General features: G+C 38.2%; 1 protein-coding gene across 30 annotated transcripts in view; it reads left to right on the forward strand.

Annotated features, from left to right (window-relative positions):
• Nucleotides 1-23,056, forward strand: part of ADAM23 (ADAM metallopeptidase domain 23) — a 200,128-nt gene that overhangs the window by 132,685 nt on the left and 44,387 nt on the right. For 12 of the 30 annotated variants that reach the window (XR_012154363.2, XM_073306577.2, XM_073306554.2 and 9 more), the window contains 7 exons: nt 1,457-1,537; nt 6,998-7,048; nt 7,983-8,046; nt 11,182-11,287; nt 13,260-13,379; nt 15,637-15,805; nt 20,668-20,779. Coding sequence is in view for 24 of the 30 variants with exons in the window: in XM_073306577.2 (XP_073162678.1) it covers nt 1,457-1,537; nt 6,998-7,048; nt 7,983-8,046; nt 11,182-11,287; nt 13,260-13,379; nt 15,637-15,805; nt 20,668-20,779 (703 nt within the window). In the remaining 6 variants the exon portion in view is untranslated. The other 18 variants (XR_012154367.2, XM_073306571.2, XM_073306567.2 and 15 more) reach the window with 10 other exon arrangements.

The following is a 23,056-nucleotide window of genomic DNA, read 5'->3' on the forward strand; positions in this document are numbered from 1 at the left end:
CAAAATATTGTGCTGGTTTGGGTCACAAAACTTTCATTGACTTTGATATGGTTCATATATCTGAAACCTCGATCAATACTTTGAAAATGTTATTGAGATTAATGTTAAAACCAGATTACATTTATTTATCTATTTACTTATATGGTTGAAAGTAAATGAGTTATGGGTAGAGTGATTTTTAAGCTGCTTGGTGTTTTGGGTGCAATGATCTAATAGTATGTAAAGTTGTAATGTGCATTTCTCTTCTTCAGTGGCAAGTAATTGAATTTATCCTTTTGGTAGCATTACTTGTCATCCAGCTGAAATCTCTGGAAGCCACACAGTATGATAAATATTAATAGTTGCTACAAAAGGTAGTGAAGGCTTTCTTCTCTGATATAGTTTGCCAATAGCAGATATTGAAGGGCATACTAAGCAGCCTCTCACTTGATTTTTCATTTTTAAATATTGTGATTTGTGGTCCAAAATTCTGGATTGCAAGTACTTTAGAAAAAAATAATTTAGATGCTGGTCTCATTGTGATAATATTGGGCCACACTCTGGTATCCTGTTATTTCATACACAGGATTTCAAATGAAGTCAGTGGGAGTCTTGTGCATAGCTTATGACAGGATATGGTGAATTATTAGTATATCTGGGAAATGTTATTAGAGACAGAGCAAAGATGAGAATTCCTAAAGGATGTGGCTTAAACTGTTCTATGAGAACTAGGTCTCTGAACATCACAGGATTATAACCTGCCTTTTGACTTGGGGCAGTAATTTCTCAGATAACTATCTAAATGTAATTAAAAGAAACAGGATGAGACTGGGTTGAGATATAGTATCTTTGTTGGTAAACATTAACAATATTTTTTTTACTGTCTCATGCTTCTGGGCTTTATTTTAGCCCCATTAAATTAAACATACACCTAATCTGTATAATGGAGAAGCAGATGTGCTGTTGATAAACCAATGGATGGGTGGGTTGGTTGTTTTGTTTAAAGTCTCAATATTTTCTCGGCAGAAATAAATCTGTATGGTTTTTCCTGTACACATAGTGTCTTAATGGTATGAAAAATATTTCTAGCAGAGATGTATCACAAAAGAATACTTTTCAGATTACTGATGTGCACCACTTTCAGTTGAACCAGAAGCTAGCAGTGGGTTTTTTGCTGTTCCTAGATAATTCAGCATTTCTTGAATGTGTGTGTGTGTGTGTGTGTGTGTGTGTGTACACAAGTATTACAAAATGTAGGTTCCTGAGTTAGTCATACACTATTTCTGTACCAAAAGCTTCCTCTGGATATGTTTTGTTCTCTCTGTTATTCTGTGGGCAAGACTCAAAGGATGTTGATACTGAGACTCATTTGAAAATTGAGAAGTATGGCTTTGAAACATGAGCAATATTTCTAAACAAGAATCCAGAATATGCCATTATATAATCTCAGTTCTAATGAATGGTCTCTGTTTTCTAGTTTTTCCCACGAGGCTATGACTGTCGATATGCAGTGAATGAGTGTGATATTACAGAGTACTGTACTGGCGACTCTGGTCAGGTATGTATACCTAAGCGCTCTGCATACTCTATTCAATTTCATAATCTTTTTATCCCAGTTAAATATATTGAGTAACAAGCTGATACTACATTGGCTCAAAATGACCAGTTCCCTCATTAGCTGTAAATATTAAAAATGTATTTTGATTGAAGTGTCTTTGAAGAAGGTTTTTGTTCTAGTGATTAGCAAATGGCTGCTCTCAATTATTTAATAAACATAAACTCTGTTACAAAAAGAGAAAAGAAAACTCATAAAACAATGTGAAGAGTGAATGACACAAACCCCAGCAAAATATCTAAAACTGATAAACAGGTTATTGGCAATAAGCACTTATTATAGATGCAGTGTAGGTATACACATGTTAGCAGAAAGCAAAGCAATCCTTTAAGAAAAGAAAAAGGAAAGAAAACAAATATAGTATAAAATAAGGAAAGGAAAATAAAACCTGTTTATGTGCTGTGCTGAATGATTTGTTTCAGAACATTACTTATCAAAAGAAATAACGGCAGAGAGACTGTCTGCCTTTACTCAAACCCCATTGGGATTCCCTGGAGTTTAGTGAGGGCACAACTTAGCAAAAGTATCAAAGAAAAGATATGCATGTAAAGCTATATTTCATTCTACCCACAATGGAGCCTTGACATTTCATGTATTGACTCATCTCCTTAATTTCCATTAAGTACACGCAATAAGAGTAGAATTTAACATGGTACTTCAAGGTTTATCAGGCAATTAAAGCCATTAGCTGTTCATACCAGTATAGTCAGTATGCTGTTTGTGATTTTGGTGTGGGCTACTTAAACTGTACATGATTCAAAGGGAACCCTAGAGGCTTTGGCTATAGGAGTCTTGGCTGAAAACTAAAGAAAAGATGAAACTTTTATTCTTTACTGATTAATGTATTTATCTTAAGAGCAAGCATTACAATTTCTGTTTAACAAAGAGCCAGAATTTCTCTGTAGTGGAGAATGAAAGCTGTCCTATCCTAGAGCACTTCTAGATATGTAGATAGAACAGTGTGCTCAATTTCTTCTCCCTCTCTCCCCCCCACACACTTGCAGTGAGCAACAAGAAAATAACAGAATAATGCCCTAGCCATCTGGCATTTACACTGGCTCCCAAAACAAGTAAGATTATATCTGGTCCTGCAGAATGCACAAGTGGAAAGGTATTGTAGGCTAATCAGATCCTTGCAGTTCCCTGAATACAAAGACTGCACAAGATTAGTGCTGTCAACAGTGGTATCTCCAGAGTTTGTGGGAAGGGAGTTGGGCAATGCCCACATCCCCATCTATCCCTCAGAGCTAATGAGTGCAGAGTAGAGCTGAAATACCAGCCGCCTCTTATCAGGTGGAAGAAGTTAGTTTCAAAGAAAGGGTAGGGGAAAGAGTTTTGATCAGAGACTGTGGTTCATGAGAAAACTCCCTCCCCCATGTTTGTTTCTCTCCCCCTCTATATAGACTCTGTGTCCTCCCCATTTCCGCCATGTTGTGTCTTTCTCCCATCCCATCCTTCATTGGTTCCTTGCTCGTGCTTCCTTTGTTTAACAAAAATAGCAGTATGAAAGTAACTAATATCCTCTCTGACAACTAGTCTTTTTAGTTGCACTTATACTCTGCTTCTTCTACCAGTCGTATTAGAGTAAGCAGCAACAGAAAACCAGCTTGAGAGTAGGTGGTTGGTGTTTGCATACTAAGGTAATGGGTGTTACAGAAAAACCTTAAAACCACCTTCCTATCCTCACTTAAGAGGACATAGCAGGAATATCATGATGTTCTTTGGCACTCCAAATGTGTGCACCAAACAAAGAAGGATCCAAATCCAATTTAAAATAATTTTAGATCCAGTTCTACCACACACACACACTTTGAATAGTATCTTACTCTGCAAGTAGGTCCATTGTTTCCAGTGGATGTACTTGCACAGTAACTCGTCATTATCCTCCTTGACCTATCAGCTGCCATTAATGCCATCCGCCACGCTCTTCTTGAAATCTGGTCATCTGTTGGCTTTCATGACTGTCCTCACATGGTTCTCCCACTGACTGTTAGATCACTCCTTTAGTGTCTAGTTCAGTGGGTCTGCCTCCCTCTCTCTCCCTCTTTCTGTGGGGGGATCCTCTGGTTTGCATCCTTGGCCCCCTCCTCTTCTCCCTATCCACCCTATCTCTGGGCAAACTTATCTGTAAACATGACTTTGACTACCATCTTTATGATAATGACGACTCAGAGTCTGCCTCTCTACTTTGGACCTCTTGCCCTACAATTAGATTAAAATCTTGGCCTGGCTTTCTCTTTGTGGGTATCCAGTCATCAGCTGAAACTACTGGCTGAAACAAAGCTTTTAACTTTTCTCTGAAGCCCTTTCCTTTCTCTATCATTGTGGACTTTCACCTTGTCTCTTGGTTTCATTTTTCATTTGGGCCTCTTTCTCATTTGGCCCTGTTGCCTCTGGCCTCAAGTTAATTCAACATGCTATTCCTAAGATCATCTTCCTGGCTTGTCACTTGGACTCCTTTACCACCCTTTTTAAGTCCTTTTATTGGCTCCCCCTCTTCCATCACATCTAATATAAATTTCTTATCCTAACTTTCCACTGTTTAGTCATGCCCTGTCTATCCATCCTACTATCTCCTGCCTTCTCTTTCCCAGTGATTCCAGCCTTGATTGCCCTCTTGTCTGCTTTTCCCACAAGCACCTTTGCACTTTCTTCCCTGCCACCACCTTGCCTGGGAAAAGCTCCCAGTCAAAATCCTTAATCACCACATTATCCTTCTTCAAGCCCCTTCTCAAAGCTCACCCTGCCACAATGTATAAAGCAAACTGCCATTTGGCAATTGTGATTATTGCTAATATATGGCGAAGATTTGTGCACACATTGCTGGTCTGCACATGAAAATTAATCCAGAATAAGATAGGAAGTGAATTTAAAGTGGATTGACACTTCCAAAGCTTTAGAAGTGGATTAAGCTAATTTGGAATAAGGCATTCTTATTTCAGAATAAGAGTGTCCACACATCGAGTTAGTCAGGAATAGTTACCTCAGAATAATTTCCCATGTAGATAAGCCCTAAATCTGTATTAAAACATCCAGTTATTTTTTGTTACCCCATTCTCCTCCTAGTCTGCCTGTTTGTCTCATCCACCTATTATGCCTGTCTCTCAGACTAAGCTCTGCAGGATAGAGACTGTTAATTTGTATATTTTTGTATAATGATTTATTCAATGGGGTCCTGGCACAGTTGAGGCATGTAGGCACTGCCACGATATATATGTTAAACAATAATACTAATAAAGTAAGATACTATTTAATATGAGTCAGTGTGGCAGAATTGTGATCTAAGTTTATGGCAGCTGGTGTAAATGAAAAAAATAATCAAATAACATGAGAAAAAAGAGAGCCCTGAAAAATTAATCTAACAGCATAAATAGATTGATGGCCAAAAATAAAGCTCAAGCAAGAAGAATGCTGTCATAGTCCAACTAAGAAACTATGTGCATTTAGTAGCAGAAATGGTTAAAAATCCTGCACCTTTTAGAAAAGTTAAGTAAAAAAGGCAAATATGAACGATTAAACCAGTATGAGAAATAGAAGGAAAATGACATTTTAAAAAATGGACTCCCAAAATTTTCACCACAGACACTGAATAAATAGATACATCGTTAAAAGAGGTTAGTCAAAATGTAGCATCTGAGAAAAGTTAAATATGGACAAAACTGAAGCTTTGTTTCTTAAGAAAGTTATGAGCCATTCAGTTTTTGATGTTTGGAAGACATTGCTGAGTGCGCCTGCAAATATATAAATGGGTAATGTCATCCTCTTTATGCCCCAAATGTCACCTATTTTAAAATTGTTCTCCTTCAAGTGATTGTCCTTACGGCCGTCCCAGTGATGGTATGTATACACCTCATGTGAGGAAGAGCAGAACGCATGTCAGTGGAATGTGTATATAGACAGTCGTTCAACAGAGAAAGGAAAGTTAATTACTGTATACAGTAACTGGAGTTCTTTGAGATGTTTATCCATATGCATGTTCCACAATCTGCACTTCCAGCTTCTCTACATCAGAGTCCTCTTATATGGGATTCTGCAGTCAGAAGGAACCAAATGGCAGTGGGCATGCCTTGCCCTTATATGCTTTTGCAGAAAAGCATGAGGACTGCAGAGTGCACGCACGCCCTATGGGTACTGCTGGCCCTAAAGACTTGGATCTCCACTTCTTGAGGTGCATGCATAGCCTCAGCGAAATGTGCATATGGACAACACATTTTGAAGAAGTCCAGTTACTGTACAAATGTTCTCTACACCAGAAAAATCTTTTGTGCTATTTTTAACAAATCCACCATTCTGTTATCAAAAACATTAAAGAGGAAAAGCTATTTGCCCCTAGTTTTTAATTGATTATACAAAATTACTGTAACGTACTTTTTGTGGACACTTGTTGCTCTGTAGCAACTATATCTAACAAATACTTGCAAACAAAAAAATGAACTTCATGACAATTTAGTGCAGTGGTCCCCAACCTTTCTGTGGGAATAGCATCTTCCTATTTCCAGAAGACTGGGGCGGCAGCCAGACACCCTGCTGCTGAAATGCCGCCGAGAAGCAGCAACGCTTCTTGGCGGCATTTCGGCGGGTGGTTCTCGGGTGGCTGTGCTCAGCAGTGGCATTTCGGCAGTGCAGTGTCCTGTGGGCGCACACAACTGCCCCGGCAGGCGCCGTTGCACCTGTGGGCACCGTGTTGGGTACCCCTGATTTAGTGCATAGCCATTTCTGTTGATGTCTCCAACAATGTCATAAAATCAGTAAACAGAAAAACCAAAATAGGCAGTTAGATTTGGGCTAGTTGTCTTGTGACAATGCACAATCACTGCCAATACACAATCACTGCCAATTGGCAGATCCCAGGAGCTGGTCCCAGTAAGGGTTAAGTGTCTGTCTGGTTCTTTCTTTGTTTCATTCTGTTCCCTCTTGGTTTGAGTTTCACTGTCAAATAGCATTGTGATATTTCTTAAATGGCTGTGTGATGTGACTTGTGTAACCTTTGTCTTCCTTCCTCCCTGTTTCCATGTATTGTTCTCTCATTTCTGTAGGTAGAGTGTGAACTCTTTGGTGCATTTACTGTATCATTTTAATTTGTTTGTAAAGCACCTACCACATTTTGGATACTATATAAACATAATAAGCCTTCTCCATTCTTTTTTTTCTTTGAATTTTATACGCCACAATCATATATCCTATTAGTCTATTTTCTAATAAATATAAACCTAATTTTTCTGGCTTCTTACACAGTAATTATAACCCTTGGGGCCCTTTGTCATCTTTAGTGCTATCTTCTGTTGCACAGTTCCTCTGCATGTATTTTATGCCAACTATTTGTTTTTAAATAATTTATTGTTTATTGTCCTACAACTCCAAATGTTATAATTTGATCAAGAATTTTTATCTTTTGGTGTTCAGTGCCCATCAAATCTTCATAAACAAGATGGATATGCTTGTGATTCTAATCAGGTATGTAACATTTTTAAACCTTTGCAAATCAATAAATAATGAATCCAGTGTAAATTTTCATTTCTTAACTCACTTTTCTTCCTTATTTTTTCATACATTCAGTCGTCTCAGTTTATTCATCCTAAGGGTTTGTCAAACTTCGTGCAGACAAACAGAGCACCTATTAAATTTGAGTCTATCATCCATCCCTCTCTCCCTGCAGTTCTTCAATGTTTTGTTCAGCCTTCTGGGGGCCATTGTGTAGACCTAGGGACTGATCTAGTCTCTCACTTTCTTGGCTAAAGTTGAGGCATATTACTTGTAGCAGTGTAAAAAAACTTGCACTGATGTTGCCTGTGCTGTCCATGCTCTGTTTTTAACATTGAGAATTTCAGTTTTACATGCAGTCAGTTTGGTCCTTTTCAGATCACTTTAAAAAAATTCAGCTTTCTCCACTGATTTTTATTTCTGGCCAGCAGGCAGTTTGCAGAAAATAGAAATACAAGATTGATGAGGATCAGTGGGCACCCAAATGTACAGGTTTATATTTTAATATAACTCTGCAGTGATTTACTGGTGTTAGTTCCATCGAAGTTAATAGAAATGAAGGGCCAATTCTTTCATTAGTTTGCATCTTATGCAGGCCTTTACACCTTGCAAAGTGGATGTATAATGCTGTCGCTAGTGTGGGTGATTTGGCAGCATTTTCAGTGCTCGGTGGCTAGTTTAAATGACAACATGAAGTGCAGTAGAGAATCAGGCCCTCAGCATATAAAGGTACTTTCCACTCCCCCACATCCCAACACAAACATTGAGGAGAGTATATCCCCATGTATAAACTATAATAATCAAAATGAAAGAGAACTTGTAAAGACAGCTGAAGGACAACATTTGGTTTTAAAAAGAACGTAATATGTTCAGTTTCCCTTCACTAATTTGTTGTATTTTTGTTTAGGGACGTTGCTATAATGGAGAATGCAAGACAAGAGACAATCAGTGCAAATACATTTGGGGAATTAGTAGGTTGACGTTGCCTACCTTAAATATATTTTATTCATATGTATTCTTTAGTTTGTATTATTAGTATTTCCACCTACTGTACTTTCCTCCTTCAGTTAAAAGTTTCCACCGTAGAGCAGAGAAAAAATGTCTGTTGAGATAATATGGGTGACTTGTGATGTCATTTGGTATTTGGGTGCTGTGATATGTTGGGAATCAGGTGGTGATAATTTGCTGTGCTTGTAGATATAGGTAAGGTGAGCAGCATATACTGCAGCTAACTCAGGCCGAAACTCACCAGAAAATATAAAACTAAATTCTACAGGCACGTTAGGTTAATATTTTTGAATAAATATATTTTTTGTCTTCAGAATATTTGTTAATATACCTTAATATAAATGTGTGTGTTTAAAAACTAAATCACACAGATAACTATCAATTCCATCGTCTTCAGGTGAGACATGCACTGGATAATGATTTTGAGCATAAGACAGGAGAACTGAACTACCAGTTTTCAGAGTAGCAGCCGTGTTAGTCTGTATTCGCAAAAAGAAAAGGAGGACTTGTGGCACCTTAGAGACTAACAGATTTATTAGAGCATAAGCTTTCGTGAGCTACAGCAATGCATCCCATGAAGTGAGCTGTAGCTCAGGAAAGCTTATGCTCAAATAAATTTGTTAAGTCTCTAAGGTGCCACAAGTCCTCCTTTTCTTTTTGTGAACTACCAGTGTGTCCCAGTCTGTTGCACTCATGCCATTGTGATGTTTGTGTGTGCCAAATTCATCCCAGCTTAAGTGATTGTGGGGGGGGTGTGGTCTGTGAGAGAGAAAAGAATGTTCCTACCCATTGTGGCGTTAGGAGATTTCCACCTTTTCCTGTCTGTCACAAGCAGCACAAGGTATAGTGCATTTAATGCAGAGCACAATGGGGACAGTAGGTTTAGTGGACTCCTGATACCTTTCCCTCAGCTCGGGGGCAGTACAGTACGTTTTTTTTCTCTAACTCTAAGGTTATATTTTAATTTAAATTATTGAGATTGTCTTTTCTGTGTAAGTGCCTGTGCTGTAACTAATACTTTGTATTTAGTGGTTACTCTTGTTTCATTCTAAATAATGGAGATACTATTTATTTTTAATGAAAGAAAGCCTAAAGGGCTTGTTAATGAGAAATTTTATATAAACTCCATGAGTCTGGAAGGATGTTTATTGGTCCACCCCCAAGCACAGAAAAGTCACATCGCAGACCAAATTCTGAGAACATCTTTTCAGGCTCTGCCTTTGTTCTCTCTTTACTTTCCTCTCTTTCAACCATTTGCCATTATTGTTTGCTCTGCCTCCACACAGCCAGCTTGCTGCTCCTGCCTTTTTCGGTAGGTGAGACTCTGAAAAGGTTTATTCTTAGCGCAAGCATACTAATGTGTGGAAACCCAAAAAGACTAAAGAGAAGAAAGGTGGAAAATGTTCTAGATTGAATGTGGCTCTTCTATCTAATCCTACTTTATTAGGAAAGTTAGGACTTCTCTGCTTACCCTGAAAAATGGTGACAGGTTTCAGAGTAGCAGCTGTGTTAGTCTGTATTCACAAAAAGAAAAGGAGTACTAGTGGCACCTTAGAGACTAAGAAATTTCTTTGAGCATAAGCTTTTGTGAGCTAGAGCTCACTTCATTGGATGCATTCAGTGGAAAATACAGCAGGGAGATTTATATACATAGAGAACATGAGACAATGGGTGTTACCATACACACTGTAACGAGAGTGATCACTTGAGGTGAGCTATTACCAGCGGGGGGTGGGGACACCTTTTGTAGTGATAATCAAGGTGGGCCATTTCCAACAGCTGACAAGAACATCTGAGGAACAAAAAGAAAAGGATTACTAGTGGCACCTTAGAGACTAACCAATTTATTTGAGCATAAGCTTTCGTGAGCTACAAGCTCATGAAAGCTTATGCTCAAATAAATTGGTTAGTCTCTAAGGTGCCACTAGTACTCTTTTTCTTTTTGCGAATACAGACCAACACAGCTGCTACTCTGAAATCTGAGGAACAGTGGGGGATGGGGGCGGAGGGGAATAAACATGGGGAAATAGTTTTACTTTGTGTAATGACACATCCACTCCCAGTCTTTATTCAAGCTTAAGTTAATTGTATCCAGTTTGCAAATTAATTCCAATTCAGCAGTCTCTCGTTGGAGTCTATTTTTGAAGTTTTTTTGTTGAAGAATTGCAACTTTTAGGTCTGTAATCGAGTGACCAGAGAGATTTGAAGTGTTCTCCAACTGGTTTTTGAATGTTATAACGTCTGATTTGTGTCGTGTCCCCCCGCTCTCCTGCTGGTAATAGCTCACCTTAAGTGATCACTCTCGTTACAGTGTGTATGGTAACACCCGTTGTTCATGTTCCCTATGTATATAAATCCCCCCACTGTATTTTCCACTGAATGCATCCGATGAAGTGAGCTCTAGCTCACGAAAGCTTATGCTCAAATAAATTTGTTAGTCTCTAAGGTGACACTAGTACTCCTTTTCTTTTTGAAAAATGGTGAGTTAGTCTCAGATTTATGCTGTTCTCACTTATATTGGTTTTGTATCTGTTTAACTCTGTTACTCCTGATTTACACTGGTATAAGTGAGAGGAGAATCAGGCCTCTTAATTCTTTCCCTGGATACATCAAGAGGCAAATATCTGGTGCTCCAGAGAGATAATCTGATTCTACTCTCACACTAGTATAAATCAGGAGTAACAGCAAGGAAAACAGTTACATTGCACCACTGTAAAACTGATGTAAGTGTGAGCAAAATGAGACCCCCCAGAATATTCAAGTGAAGAACATATACACCGAGGTAGATGTTGTTTAGACAAATCACCGAGAGAGAGTCTCCAGACTGATATTCAGCTCAGATATTGGAATCTGAGTATAAGGTAGGAAATATTTTCCCTTTTCAGCTGCCTGATAGAATTCTGTCTTTTCTTCCCTCTCTTTCCCTCGCTCATTGTGTAAACACAATCTACTCCATAAATTAAAACACAGGATGAAATTTCAGTCATGTGTTTATATTTTCTTGTGGCAGTTGTTTACATATTTTACATTAATTTTATGAAGAGAATATTTGTTGCTGTCAATGTAAAGTACATTCTCTTTTCCCTTTTTCATCAAAGAGGCTACGGGGTCTGACAAATTCTGTTATGAGAAGCTTAATACAGAAGGCACAAAAAAAGGAAACTGTGGAAAGGATGGAGACCAATGGATTCAGTGCAGTAAACAGTAAGTTTAGCTTTGTAGAAACGGTCTAAATACTTTGGGTGAAATTGGCCTAATATTTTTCAGATTTTTTTAATGGACTTTTTCAGCAGTTTGTTTTGCATGGTTTTGAATCCTCCATTTTTTCTTACAAATTTTCAGAACTCCAAAATATTTCACAGATTGGTTTGCAGAATTCCCAGGTGGCTCAAAAATTCACATTTTTGGAATTTCTCACATCTAGATTTTCATGCAGATGTACTGACAATTTGGGCTCATGGAGAGAAGTTAAAGGAGATAGCAGCACAGTGTCATACATTTATAATGTCAGGCAGGGATGTAAATGGCCAAAGATATGCATGCTGGTTCCGCCTCCAGACGTGGCCCAGGAATCTCTGCTAGATCCTGTGATCTCAGGGTAATTCCACACTGTAGCCAGGGGGAAGGGGGAGGGGAAGCTGCAGTGACAGCTTGGTAGAAGTCTGCTCTCACTGAGTGAGTCCATGATCTTCCATCATGTTGGACCTCCTCGCATACAATATGACCAAATATTTGGAAGACACTAGTAGGCCATGGACAACAGTGAGCTCTGAGTGATCTGTGGAAGACAAAGGCTCATCCTACCAGTGTGCATCCAGAGATGACACCAGCTACGGGACATATATCATAAGTAGCCATAGTGCCCATGGGATAGAGGCAGTTGATATAGTACTAAACTCTTCCTCTGTCTCAACTACTAGTCCTGGCAGTGTAAGCTCCTCCTCTTTACTTCTCCCTATTGTCTTGGGCATATGTTGAACTTCCAAGAAGGGAGTTAGTTGAGAAAGCATATAACTAGAGGTAAAAGACTTATTTGATTTAGCCCTTTTTTTCCAGTTCAGGAATCATTCAGGAGTACTTAGATGTTTATTAATTTATTTACTATTTGTAAGTGATCTGATTAAGTGAACAAATTTTGACCTATGCATGGTTTGTGAACGTGTTCACTACAGCTGTTTGCTGTGTCACATGATATATCTGCTCCTTGGTTGGATGACTGAAACTTTAAAAGTAGGAGAATAATGAATGATGAATACTCTTGTTAATGGGTGAATGAATAGTCATGTGAAGAACAACCATTTCCCGCAACATTCATAATTTAAAAAAAAAAAAACCCTAAAAATATTTGCAGGAATGTTTGAAAATAGCTAATAAGGAGCACAAACATGGTCAGACTGAACAGCCATTTGGAATGCATACAGATATTCACATTGTTTTCCCGTATTCATCCAGCTATGTGTGCGACTTCAATGCAAAATTTGGACAGTCCATGCCAGGAAAGCCAGCTTGAGGCTTGTAGGCTATTGTTATTTATTTGTTATAAAGTGGCAGCAGATAAGCCGGTGTCTTTCCCAAGAATGCAGTAGTGCACCCTGAACATTACTGATTCTTCTAATCATTATGATTGTACTGTGATGACATGGGGAATAAAATAAAATACAAAATAAGCAAACTGCATCAACATAGAGTAACCAAACTACCTGAAAAAGCACAATGTAAAACTATGTATAGTTTGTCCACCTGTATGCCCTTTTAAATATTATATTCAAGTATTTTTGTGGAAATAGTTTTTTTGTTCAAACAAAATGGAGAAATGCTGCTATTCATAATTAGCCAATTGGTAGAATTTTGTTTCTACTTTTGCAGTTAACACCATCTGCTGGTTATGACTAGCTTCTGCCATCCTTGTTCAAATCAAGTAGTACCTTATTTAGAGTAGTACCACCAAAGTTTGTGGTATTACTCACTGAGTAAGTTATTACTTTATGTGACCAGCTGGTCTTAAGTTATTTTTTGGCAGAAGCTGGTCTTAAGTTATTTATTGCAGTAATATTGTTGGTTTCATGTCTTCATTGCTTTTGACACAACATTTTGTATCTTATAAATATTGCTAATTGTTAGTGTGACTCTATTTGGTAACTTTGTCTTTGTCCCTTTCTTTGTTTTTCTTTTGCAGTGATGTGTTCTGTGGCTTTTTGCTCTGCACTAATCTTAGTCGAGTTCCACGAATTGGTCATCTTCAGGGAGAAATTTCCCCAACCTCTTTTTACCACCAGGGGCGTGTAGTGGACTGCAGGTAAAAGACTATACAGCATACACAAATGGTTTTTCTATCTGTAACCAAACTGGATGGATTAAAAGCTGGCTAACTGATAAGTCTGAAAATGTAATTATTAACTGGGTATCATCAAAGAGGCATGTTTCGAGTGGGTCCCACAGGGTTTGGTTCTTGGCCATATGCTATTTAACCATTTTTATTAATGATTTGGAAGAAAAAATAAAACCATCACTGATAAAGTTTGCAGATGACACAAATATTGGGAGGAGGGGGTAAATAAAGAAGAGGACAGGTTACTGATACAGAGTGATCTGGATCACTTGGCAAGCTGGGCACAAGCAATATAAGTTTTTAAATTTGGCTATATGTACACATTGAGGGACAAAGAACGTAGGCCATACTTACACAATGGAGGACTCTATCCTGAGGATCAATGATTCTGAAAAAGATTTGGGGGTTGTGGTGGATAATCAGCTGAACACAACCTCCTAGTGTGATGCTGTGGCCAAAAGAGCTAATGCAATCCTTGGATGCATAAATAGGGGAATCTCAAGTAGAAGTGGAGAGATTATTTTAGCTGTGTTTGGTGCTGATGGAATACTGTGTCCTGGTCTGGTGTCTACAATTCAAGAAGGGTGTTGATAAATTGGAGAAGTCAAAGAGGAGACACAAAAATGATTAAAGGTTTGGAAAACATGTCTTTATAGTGATAGATTGTGGTTCTTGAGTCTATTTCCCTTAACAAAGAGAAGGTTAAGGGATGACCTGATCAGCCTTCAGGTACTTACAGGGGGAACACATATTTAATAATAGGCTCTTCAATCTATTAGAGAAAGGTAGAACATGATTCAGTGTCTGGAAACTGAAGCTAGACAAATGCAGACTGGAAATAAGGTGTAAATTTTTGACGGTGAGGGTAATTAACCACTGGACCAATTTACCAAGGATCATGGTGGGTTCTCTATTATGGACAATTTTAAAACCAAGATTGGATGTTTTTCTAAAAGGTATGCTCTAGGAATTACTTTGGGGAAGTTTTATGGCTGAGGGCTGGTCTACATTGAAAAGTTACATCAGCATAGCTACGTCTTTCAGGGGTGTAAAGAATCCACAGCCTTGAGAGACGTCGTCAAGCTGACCCTAACCCCCAGTGCAGACAGTGCTAGGTCAACAGAAGAATTATACAGTGACAGGAGAGCTCGATTACATACAGCAACAGGAGAACCTCTCCCACTGCTGTAGTCTCTACAATGAAGTGCTACCACAGAGCTGCAGCTGTGCTGCTGTAGTGTCTTAAGTGTAGACATAACCTGTGCTATCCAGGAAGTCAGACTAGATAATCACAATGGTTCCTTCTGACCTTGGAATTTAGGAAGCTATGAAAAAGATAAAGATAAAAAATTTAAACAGCTAAATTTAAATTTGTTAGAGGTAAAAATCACTATTTTAAATGGTATTTCTCCTTTTATTAAAAATCACTGATATTCTCCATTTAAGCGTTGAAATGCACGTGGAGACTCTTGAGACTGGTATCAAACCTTACCGTGGAACATCACATTGCTCTTCCATGAAGTTTAAGAATTATAATCCAGAAGAGCAAAAGATCCATATATAAGACTTCATGGTTTTGAGCAGTACTATCTCAGCAAGAGGAATTATTTGTTTTATATGAATGATTGTGGTAGGAGGAAATCTTTAGTTATCATTTAATTGGTCAGAGGATAGGCACGTTTTTATCGTCTTGCATGCAGATTACTGGATGGGTGCTTTTAAAAAATTTAAATAAAATTTGATGATTAAGAATGCTAAAAGTAACAAAGAATACTCTCTTGTGTGTATATACACAACTATTCTCCTCCATATTTACTCCCTGTTCCCATTTGAGGTTAGAGTTAAAGCATGAAACATTTCTCATAAAATATGCATAAATCTATATACATGAACTACTATTTCTAGAAATATCATTCTGTGGTATGAAAAAAAGAAATATCATTCTGTGGTATGGATATGTAATCTAAGATCAAATTAAGATTGCATGTCAATACCTAGAATTCTTCTCTATGTTACCAGCTACTTCATGTCAGTGCCACTGTGAGAATTGTGCGATTAATAGAAAAAACGTGGTGTGAATTTGTGCATACCATATTCTTTCCTCTAGTGTGCTGTGGAGTGAAGAAGTTATAGGGCTTTTAACATCCCTACCTTTATTGTGTTTTAATATCTTTAAAAGGCTCTAGTCATAATATTAATAGTATTTTAAAACTTCTTCTCCTAGTGGTGCTCATGTGCTTTTAGATGACGATACAGATTTGGGATATGTGGAAGATGGAGCTCCATGTGGCCCTCACATGATGTGTCTAGACAGGAAGTGCCTACCAATTCAGTCCTTGAACATAAGCAGCTGCCCTATTGGTTCTAATGGAAAAATCTGTTCAAATCATGGGGTAAGTCCATATCCGTGGGACAGCAGATAAGCTCTGTCCATACTTCCAATATAAACAGGGCCTAATGTACAGTGTTGTGTACTGTACCTAAAATCTTCAGTAAGACCTTCTGATTTCCTGAATACACAAGTGTTGGATTTTGTGACATACTTTAATTCTATGACAGTGTGAGAGGCATAGAGAACAGTTGAGAAAACAAGGTTTTTAAATTATGTGACACAATTCACTGTAGTTTTCACGTTAATATTTAGAGTGGGATTTTCAAAAGCACTTATAGCTGGCTTGTGCTCCCACTGAAGTCAATAGTAAACTCCAGTACTATAAAAACCTCCCTAATGTTTCACCACACATTTCAAACCTCTGAATAATTTCAGTTTGCCACAGAATCCAGTATTAATGCTGCAGAAATTCAGGGTTCTTGCCCTAAAATTTAGAACCAGTATGGCATAGCCAGTGTTCTGGGCTGCTTGAAGAGACTGTGAAAGCCCTACAGTACCATCTAGATGCTAGGTCTTTAGGATGGTGGTAGCAGAAATAAGTGGGACAAGGGCATGGGACCTGAGTAGGATTGGAGCAGATCGGAAAGCACCAGCAAGAGGGAATAGGAAGACATTCAGTGGTGCTCCAGAAAGGCGGCCGGAGAAAAGTAGACCACACTGAGCAAGTTCATCTTTCAGGATGGATCATGTTTCACTTTGAATGTATGGGGAAACAAATGAGCAGTATTCACGGTTGTGTCATGATCTGAAGCCTGATTAACTCCTTTTGGTAAGGTGTCTATACCTCCTTGAAATTGGATTAAGATCCATTGGTGCAAATAACTTTGCCTGTCTATGTCAGGGATTGCATCTGTGCAGCAACACTGATAGCTTGCCACCTCAGGCCATAGCCAAGGAAAATCTCCCATGTAGACAAGACCTGAAAATGGCATCTTCTTACTTGTGCTTCTTGTGTTCATTCACTCATACTGGTCCTCACCTCCTTTAGCAACACTAATTTATTTATTCTCCACGGATTCTTTTTACATGCAGTACACTTCCTCTTAACATAAACCTATATCCCTCTGTTCCCGTTTATTAACCTTAATTTGATAGAATTTAGTAGGATACCTCTTAATCACCTCAGACTCTCCCAGATAAATAATCCCAATATTGTGTCATATGTGAGCCTTCCGTTTCCATTTATTGTCCCTATTGCATTGTGCTGGTCAGAAAGCTCCAAAGGTAGTAACCAGCGCTTGTTACATTAATAACTCCATTTTCCTAGGACTGTTAATATGTACTCTTAATACAAAACATCAGGCTATTTAATCCTCTTAGCCTTCCTCGCTGCTACATTGTACTCTGGACTGAAAATATGAATGGTGACCCTCTGCTTTTGCAGATTGTCTTCTTCTGCCTAATTAAAGAAGTCATTACTGTTTAAACCAGGGGTTCCCAAACGTCTTTCTTGGAGGTCCATCTGAGCTGCAGCAGTAGGCACTGCAGCCCATTAACACTTCTTGAGGGAAATTATAAAATTTAATTACACACACTAGAACTGTAAATACAGCGTACATGTTTTATTTTCATTTTAATGGAAACAGTTGTAAATATAGAAAACCCTGGCAATGTGCACTCAAAGAAATGCTTCAAGATCTTTGACACCAAACACTTTTAGGAAAATGACACTTTTAAAAAAACGCTGAGCGAAATGTGGTGTTCAAACAAGGAAAACACACTGTATAAATGTACAGCATATAAACCTGAATAAGCAACACAATGTTAACAAAATTGTTAAGACATGTTATTTGAAACAAAATAGTTGTCCAACTTTAAACACTGTGTTTTCAGTTTTTTTAGTATATCATCTAAATTTCTGTGCTGTGTAAGTAAAGACCCAACCCTACTCTCAACTAATTAGAAAAGAATCAAATATTGTAATTAAAAATATAAAATAATAGTTTATAATATAACACACTGAGGCAATGGGTCCTCCTCCAATCCAGTAAAGGAAAATCCAGACTTCAAGAACGTGTCACTATATCTTCTTACGACTTCCTTTATTTTTTTTTGGCTGGCTCATTTTTGTGTAGATGTAGATGGTCTGGGACTCTCATTGTCTTCTCCGCCAGTGCACCCTCTCATTTTTAAAATAAAATCGATCCATGTCAGATTAAAATACTGCTTGCCATTTTTACAGTTGTAAATGGCAGACTGTTTGTACATTGCTAGGTTACCTTGCAGCAAAACACACCATTGTATGCGCAAGAATTAAACTTGACATACAGTACCGCAGCTTATTTTTTAAAAATAATTTTTTTCTATACTCTGTCCAGCATATACAGCTCAAAGCATTACATTTATATAGCTTTTATTTAGATTACACAAGTCACTTGGAGTCAAAGATTTCCTAAGACTGAGCTTGACTGGAGAATTCAGTCATGCCGGTAGACCATCCAGGACTGTGTCAAGGTGGGCTGAGGCCACATTTTGGGAACCCCTGGTTTAAACTACACTTAGTTTTGACATTATTTCCACCCTACCACATCAGTTTACACTGAGGGATGTTATGCTTCATAGTTCGCCTCTGAGTCTATTTGACTAAGTTATCAAGTGTCTTAACTATTGATCAAACACTTCATTTTTCTGGCTAGTTGTGCTCCCCACCATACACACCGTTTTTGTTTGTTTGTTTTTTAAAGGAGAGCAGGGCCAACAAGGGATAAGAGACTGCTATAATTTCTACAGATATGTGCCATAGAGGACTAGACTCTATATTAGGAAGTTGTTTTCTTATTATGGGAAAGATTCATATGGGAAGAGAATCCCTAAAGGGAGACAGACTGAAAGGAGGGTGAATTGGGTTCAGAGCGAAGGAGAAAGAAAGAAAGGCACAGAGACCGAGGGCAATATAGGAGTTAAGAAAGGGATCCAGACATTCTCTTGACAACTTTGAATTTTTTTCCACATTCCTATTGTGCCTTTGCTAATTCGAATTTTCAGTTCAACAAACCTTTCTTACAAGTAAGATTAAAGTTATCTTTATCCTTCTTGATAAGCTTCTTTAGTGAATATTACAGGATGCAGAATGAGATAAAGGTATAAACAAAAATTACATGGCTTATTTACTTTTGATCGTCAGCATTGTACCGTCTGTCAACTTGGTTAAGCATTATCTATAGACTGTGTAGTCTATAGTTTTTATACATTATGTACCAGTTGATTAGGTACCTCTATTGATGACTAACTGCCCTTCTAATCTTGTTGATCAAAATTTCATTCTTTCTATCTTTAACTGCTTTTCCACAACACCTTCCTTCAATCACTTTCCTCAGCAACTTAACTCCATCTCTAATTTCTTTTACCATTGTCCATTATTGCTTAGTATTTTAAATTTTATGGGTTTGGTAGGAGTTCATATTTATTACAAGTGTAATGTAATTTTTGGTGGGTTTAAGCCCAAATTTTCACAGAGGTATCCTTCTAAGTGCAGTCTTAAAGTGAATCTCTGGCCTATTCTGCTGGAGGATAGACTGACACCACCAGCCTGGAAGAATGAGGAAGAAACTGTCAGTTGAAACTCAGAATTCCCCCTCTCTCTTACATTGGAACAAGTTGCCTAAGGAAGTATGAAGTCCAAAGTTTGAAAGTGGTTCTGATTACAATGATCAGTTTGAAAATGGATACATAAAATAAGTAACTTAATTTGTGTCCCCCTTTCCCAGCTTCATGAAAAGAGCAAATTAATAAGGGCTAGACTATGGCTTCACCAAATGCCTCATCCACCCAGACCCAAGATCTCTGTTGCCCATGAATAAAAACAAGGGTTCTTAGAGCCCCCTATACCCCTGCAATGGTGAGAGTCCACGGGACGGTTGAGCTGTAATGGAGTCTTCTACTCTTGCCATGCTATCTTCTGAGTTTATCTACCTGGGAAATTAAAATAAAACTAAGAACTTGATATACCTGTGTCTTGGGGTTTACAGCTTACCACTGTGGCACCTCCTTCTGGCTGTATCTCGGGATTACCTCTTGACCAGTCTGATGCCTCCTCCTTTGGTTGCTCACCCTGTGTCCCCATCTTTCCTCTTTACTTGATTGCTCCCTCTTTGTAACTCAGGGTGCTCCCGCTTCATGTCTTGTCCTTCTGGCCAAGTCACTATAGTTTTTCCCTTCCAGGGTATCAAAGGATCTCTGTATGAACTGTCTCAGGCAGTCCTCCAATTCACTGCCCAGACTGTGCCACTTCCCTAGTGGCTGGGAGGGGAACCCAGGCCTGCCCAGTACTCCAGGTTCCAAGGATCTCTGAGTCAGTAGTCAAGCTCGGAACCATCCCAAACCTAGCAGCCATTTCCCCAAACCTTTTTCTACTTCTCCTCTTTCAGGCTTCCTTCTCCTACATTTCTATAGGTATTTCCTTTTCTCAGGGCCTGGATCCCCAGGGCTTCTACTCTCCTGGGTTTTTCCCCTTCTCCTTTTTAAGCACAGAGAGCAACTGGAGGCTTGCACATGGCAGCCCCTTCTGCTCTCACTGCTTAGCCTTATTCCAGCCCCACCTGCTGCTTCTCCTAGGCTCTGCCCCATCCTGAATCAGTGCTTGCTCATCAAACCTCACTCTTCCTCTGTGTGCCCTATCAGTTACGTAACTCCTCCCCAGCCACATTAATGTTTCCTGGGCTAGTGTGGGGTGAACACTCCACCCTAACCTGCTATGTACTTGATGAGGTTATTGATTTTTTGAACTTTCTAAACAATCATTCTTGTTATAGTATCTGTTGTGGTAAATTTTATCCTGTGTATCTTATAACTTATTTCTAACATATGCTGAATAACCTCAATCAAAAGTATTTTAAAAACAGTTATTTTCATTTTCTTTTCTAGGTGTGTAGTAATGAAGCCACTTGCATCTGTAATTTCTCCTGGGCAGGGACAGACTGCAGTATTGATGACCCTATCAGGGATACTCCCAGCAAGAAGGATGAAGGACCTAAGGGTTTGTGTGATTTCAGTTGCAATATTTAGTACATGTTTAGATTATTCTTCTCTATTAGCACCAGTAGAATTAACATGTGGGAAAGGAGGGTATAACCCTGTCATTCAGAATCAAACCCTTGAGAATATTAAAACTATGCCTCTCAGAGAAGGTATATGCATGTTAATTTTAAGACTGTTTGTGAATATACTTTGACTTTTATAAATCCAGATCCCATTCCTAGAAAGATATGAACCCAGACATTTGGTTCATCCCAATTTCCCCCCTTTATTCTGTCCTTTAATAGCCATCTTCATAATTAAAACCTACATTTACTAGACTTCAACATTTATGGCCACATAGTGAGTTTATTATGTATCCTTTAGTAGAGATTTTCCAGTTGCTGATGTTCCTTGACTGTTCCATGCTGTTCCTGAGAGCTAGGACATAATGAAGGGGAAAATGAAGCCTCCCTTGTACAAAAGTTTCTTTTACAGTTATCTTGACTGTAAAGGGGGCTTCAACTCATTGTGGATCTGGAAGAGTGCTTAGAAAGCTTGACCTCCTAAGAATCAGAATTCAGTGGGAAAGAAAATAAAATATATTAGGAACTGTTATTTTCTCATACTGTTATTACTGTCTTCTACTTTTGCATGTTTAATAGATGCCTCATTGACTGTATAAGAAGTAGAAAAACCTAGAGGAACTATTAGGGAAATACTCTTCAGAAATACTTTTCACATGGAAAGGTATGCACTTGAAATTGTGGCTCCCCACCTCCTCCAAAACCCAAATCACTAGATTGGCAAGAAATACATCAAAATTGTACAGTCCAAGCAACATCCTAACTGTCTGTGGAAAACCAAAGTGGAATAGATATTCTCTTTCTTAGGGAACCTTTAGAGGTGCATCCTTCCCCACCACCAAACATCATAGGGCTGTCTAGTTTCTACCTCACCTAGCATAGCTCCCTGCCCTCTCCGCTCCCCTAGAGCCTTCCTGACTCTGTGAAGAGCCATCTGCAAGGAATTAGTAAGGGGAGTCCTCCTTTCTGTGCAGAAGGGTGAGATGGAGCTCCTGTTGTAGCATTTAAGAGTAATACTTGTCTTGCAGATGCATTAGACAAGAAACAATAAAAATAATAAAAAGACACCCTTGTTTAATTTATAAACAAGTCTAAAAGACAAGTAGAGAAGTTCATCTGGTCACCTAGATCAAATCACTATACTACAAACTTTATTTTTTACTTTCAAAATGGAAAAGCCATTCTAGAAATTAATATGCCAACTCTGAGACATTCTAGGAAAATATCTTTGTGGATAGATACCACCAATGATATTAATGACTAAGATTGTATCAGCAGATACGGAAAATGGATTACTATAATACAATACCATGGCTATATTGAAAAAATAAACTTGATATAGTTTTTCTTTTTAGTTTATTTTGATACAAGAATGGGTCATAAGGAGAATTGACACTTTTTTTAAAATTTGTGGCAATATTAGTTTATTGGAAGTTGAATCCCCAAGAGACTCATGACAGAGAATTGGACATTGACTACTTTCTACAGTTTATTTTGGTGTGTTAATAGAGAAATCCAATTGGGAAAAGGTATCAGGAAGTGTAAAGAAATAGTTTTCTGCAATGATATAAAACTCTAAAGTTCTTGAGCACTTCCTATTAAGATTTTCTTTTTATTACTAAAATTACATAACTCACATGTCAGCATACAAACAACAGACATGAACTAAAATGCTTTCTATATTTCTTTAGCACAAAATGTGAGTTCCATAACATTGCAGAAGCAGGAAACTCAATTTTCTCAAGATTCAGATAACACAGATTCAATTGTGAGAACATCACAGCTAGATTAACTCCAGTGTCACAAAATGTCATCTAGTATGACCACAGGTTTAAAAAACATGCTAGGATTATTGCACTCTGACTCACAAAATCAATACAGGGAAAAATACATGAAATAAGAGCCTTTACAAATCTGATGATAGACACCTCAGTGGAATTCATCTCAAACTTTCCATTTTTACTTTTTTGGTTGCAAATACTACACTTCAATATATCAGTGTTCTAAGAGGTTAACTTCTCTTAGAATGGGATGTAGTGATCTCTCTTGCCCATTTCTCTTGTCTTTCAAATGTAACTTACTTCCAGAAGGCACGGAAGTCTGGAAAAACAGCTCCAAAGTATTATATTAATTTTTCTACAATGTAAGAAGTCATGGGTTCACTTAATTTAGAATTTATCCGAGGAGTTAGAAGTATTGGTTCCTCCAAATTC

This window comes from Lepidochelys kempii, chromosome 11 (assembly GCF_965140285.1).
Source record: "Lepidochelys kempii isolate rLepKem1 chromosome 11, rLepKem1.hap1, whole genome shotgun sequence".
NCBI lineage: Eukaryota > Metazoa > Chordata > Testudines > Cheloniidae > Lepidochelys > Lepidochelys kempii.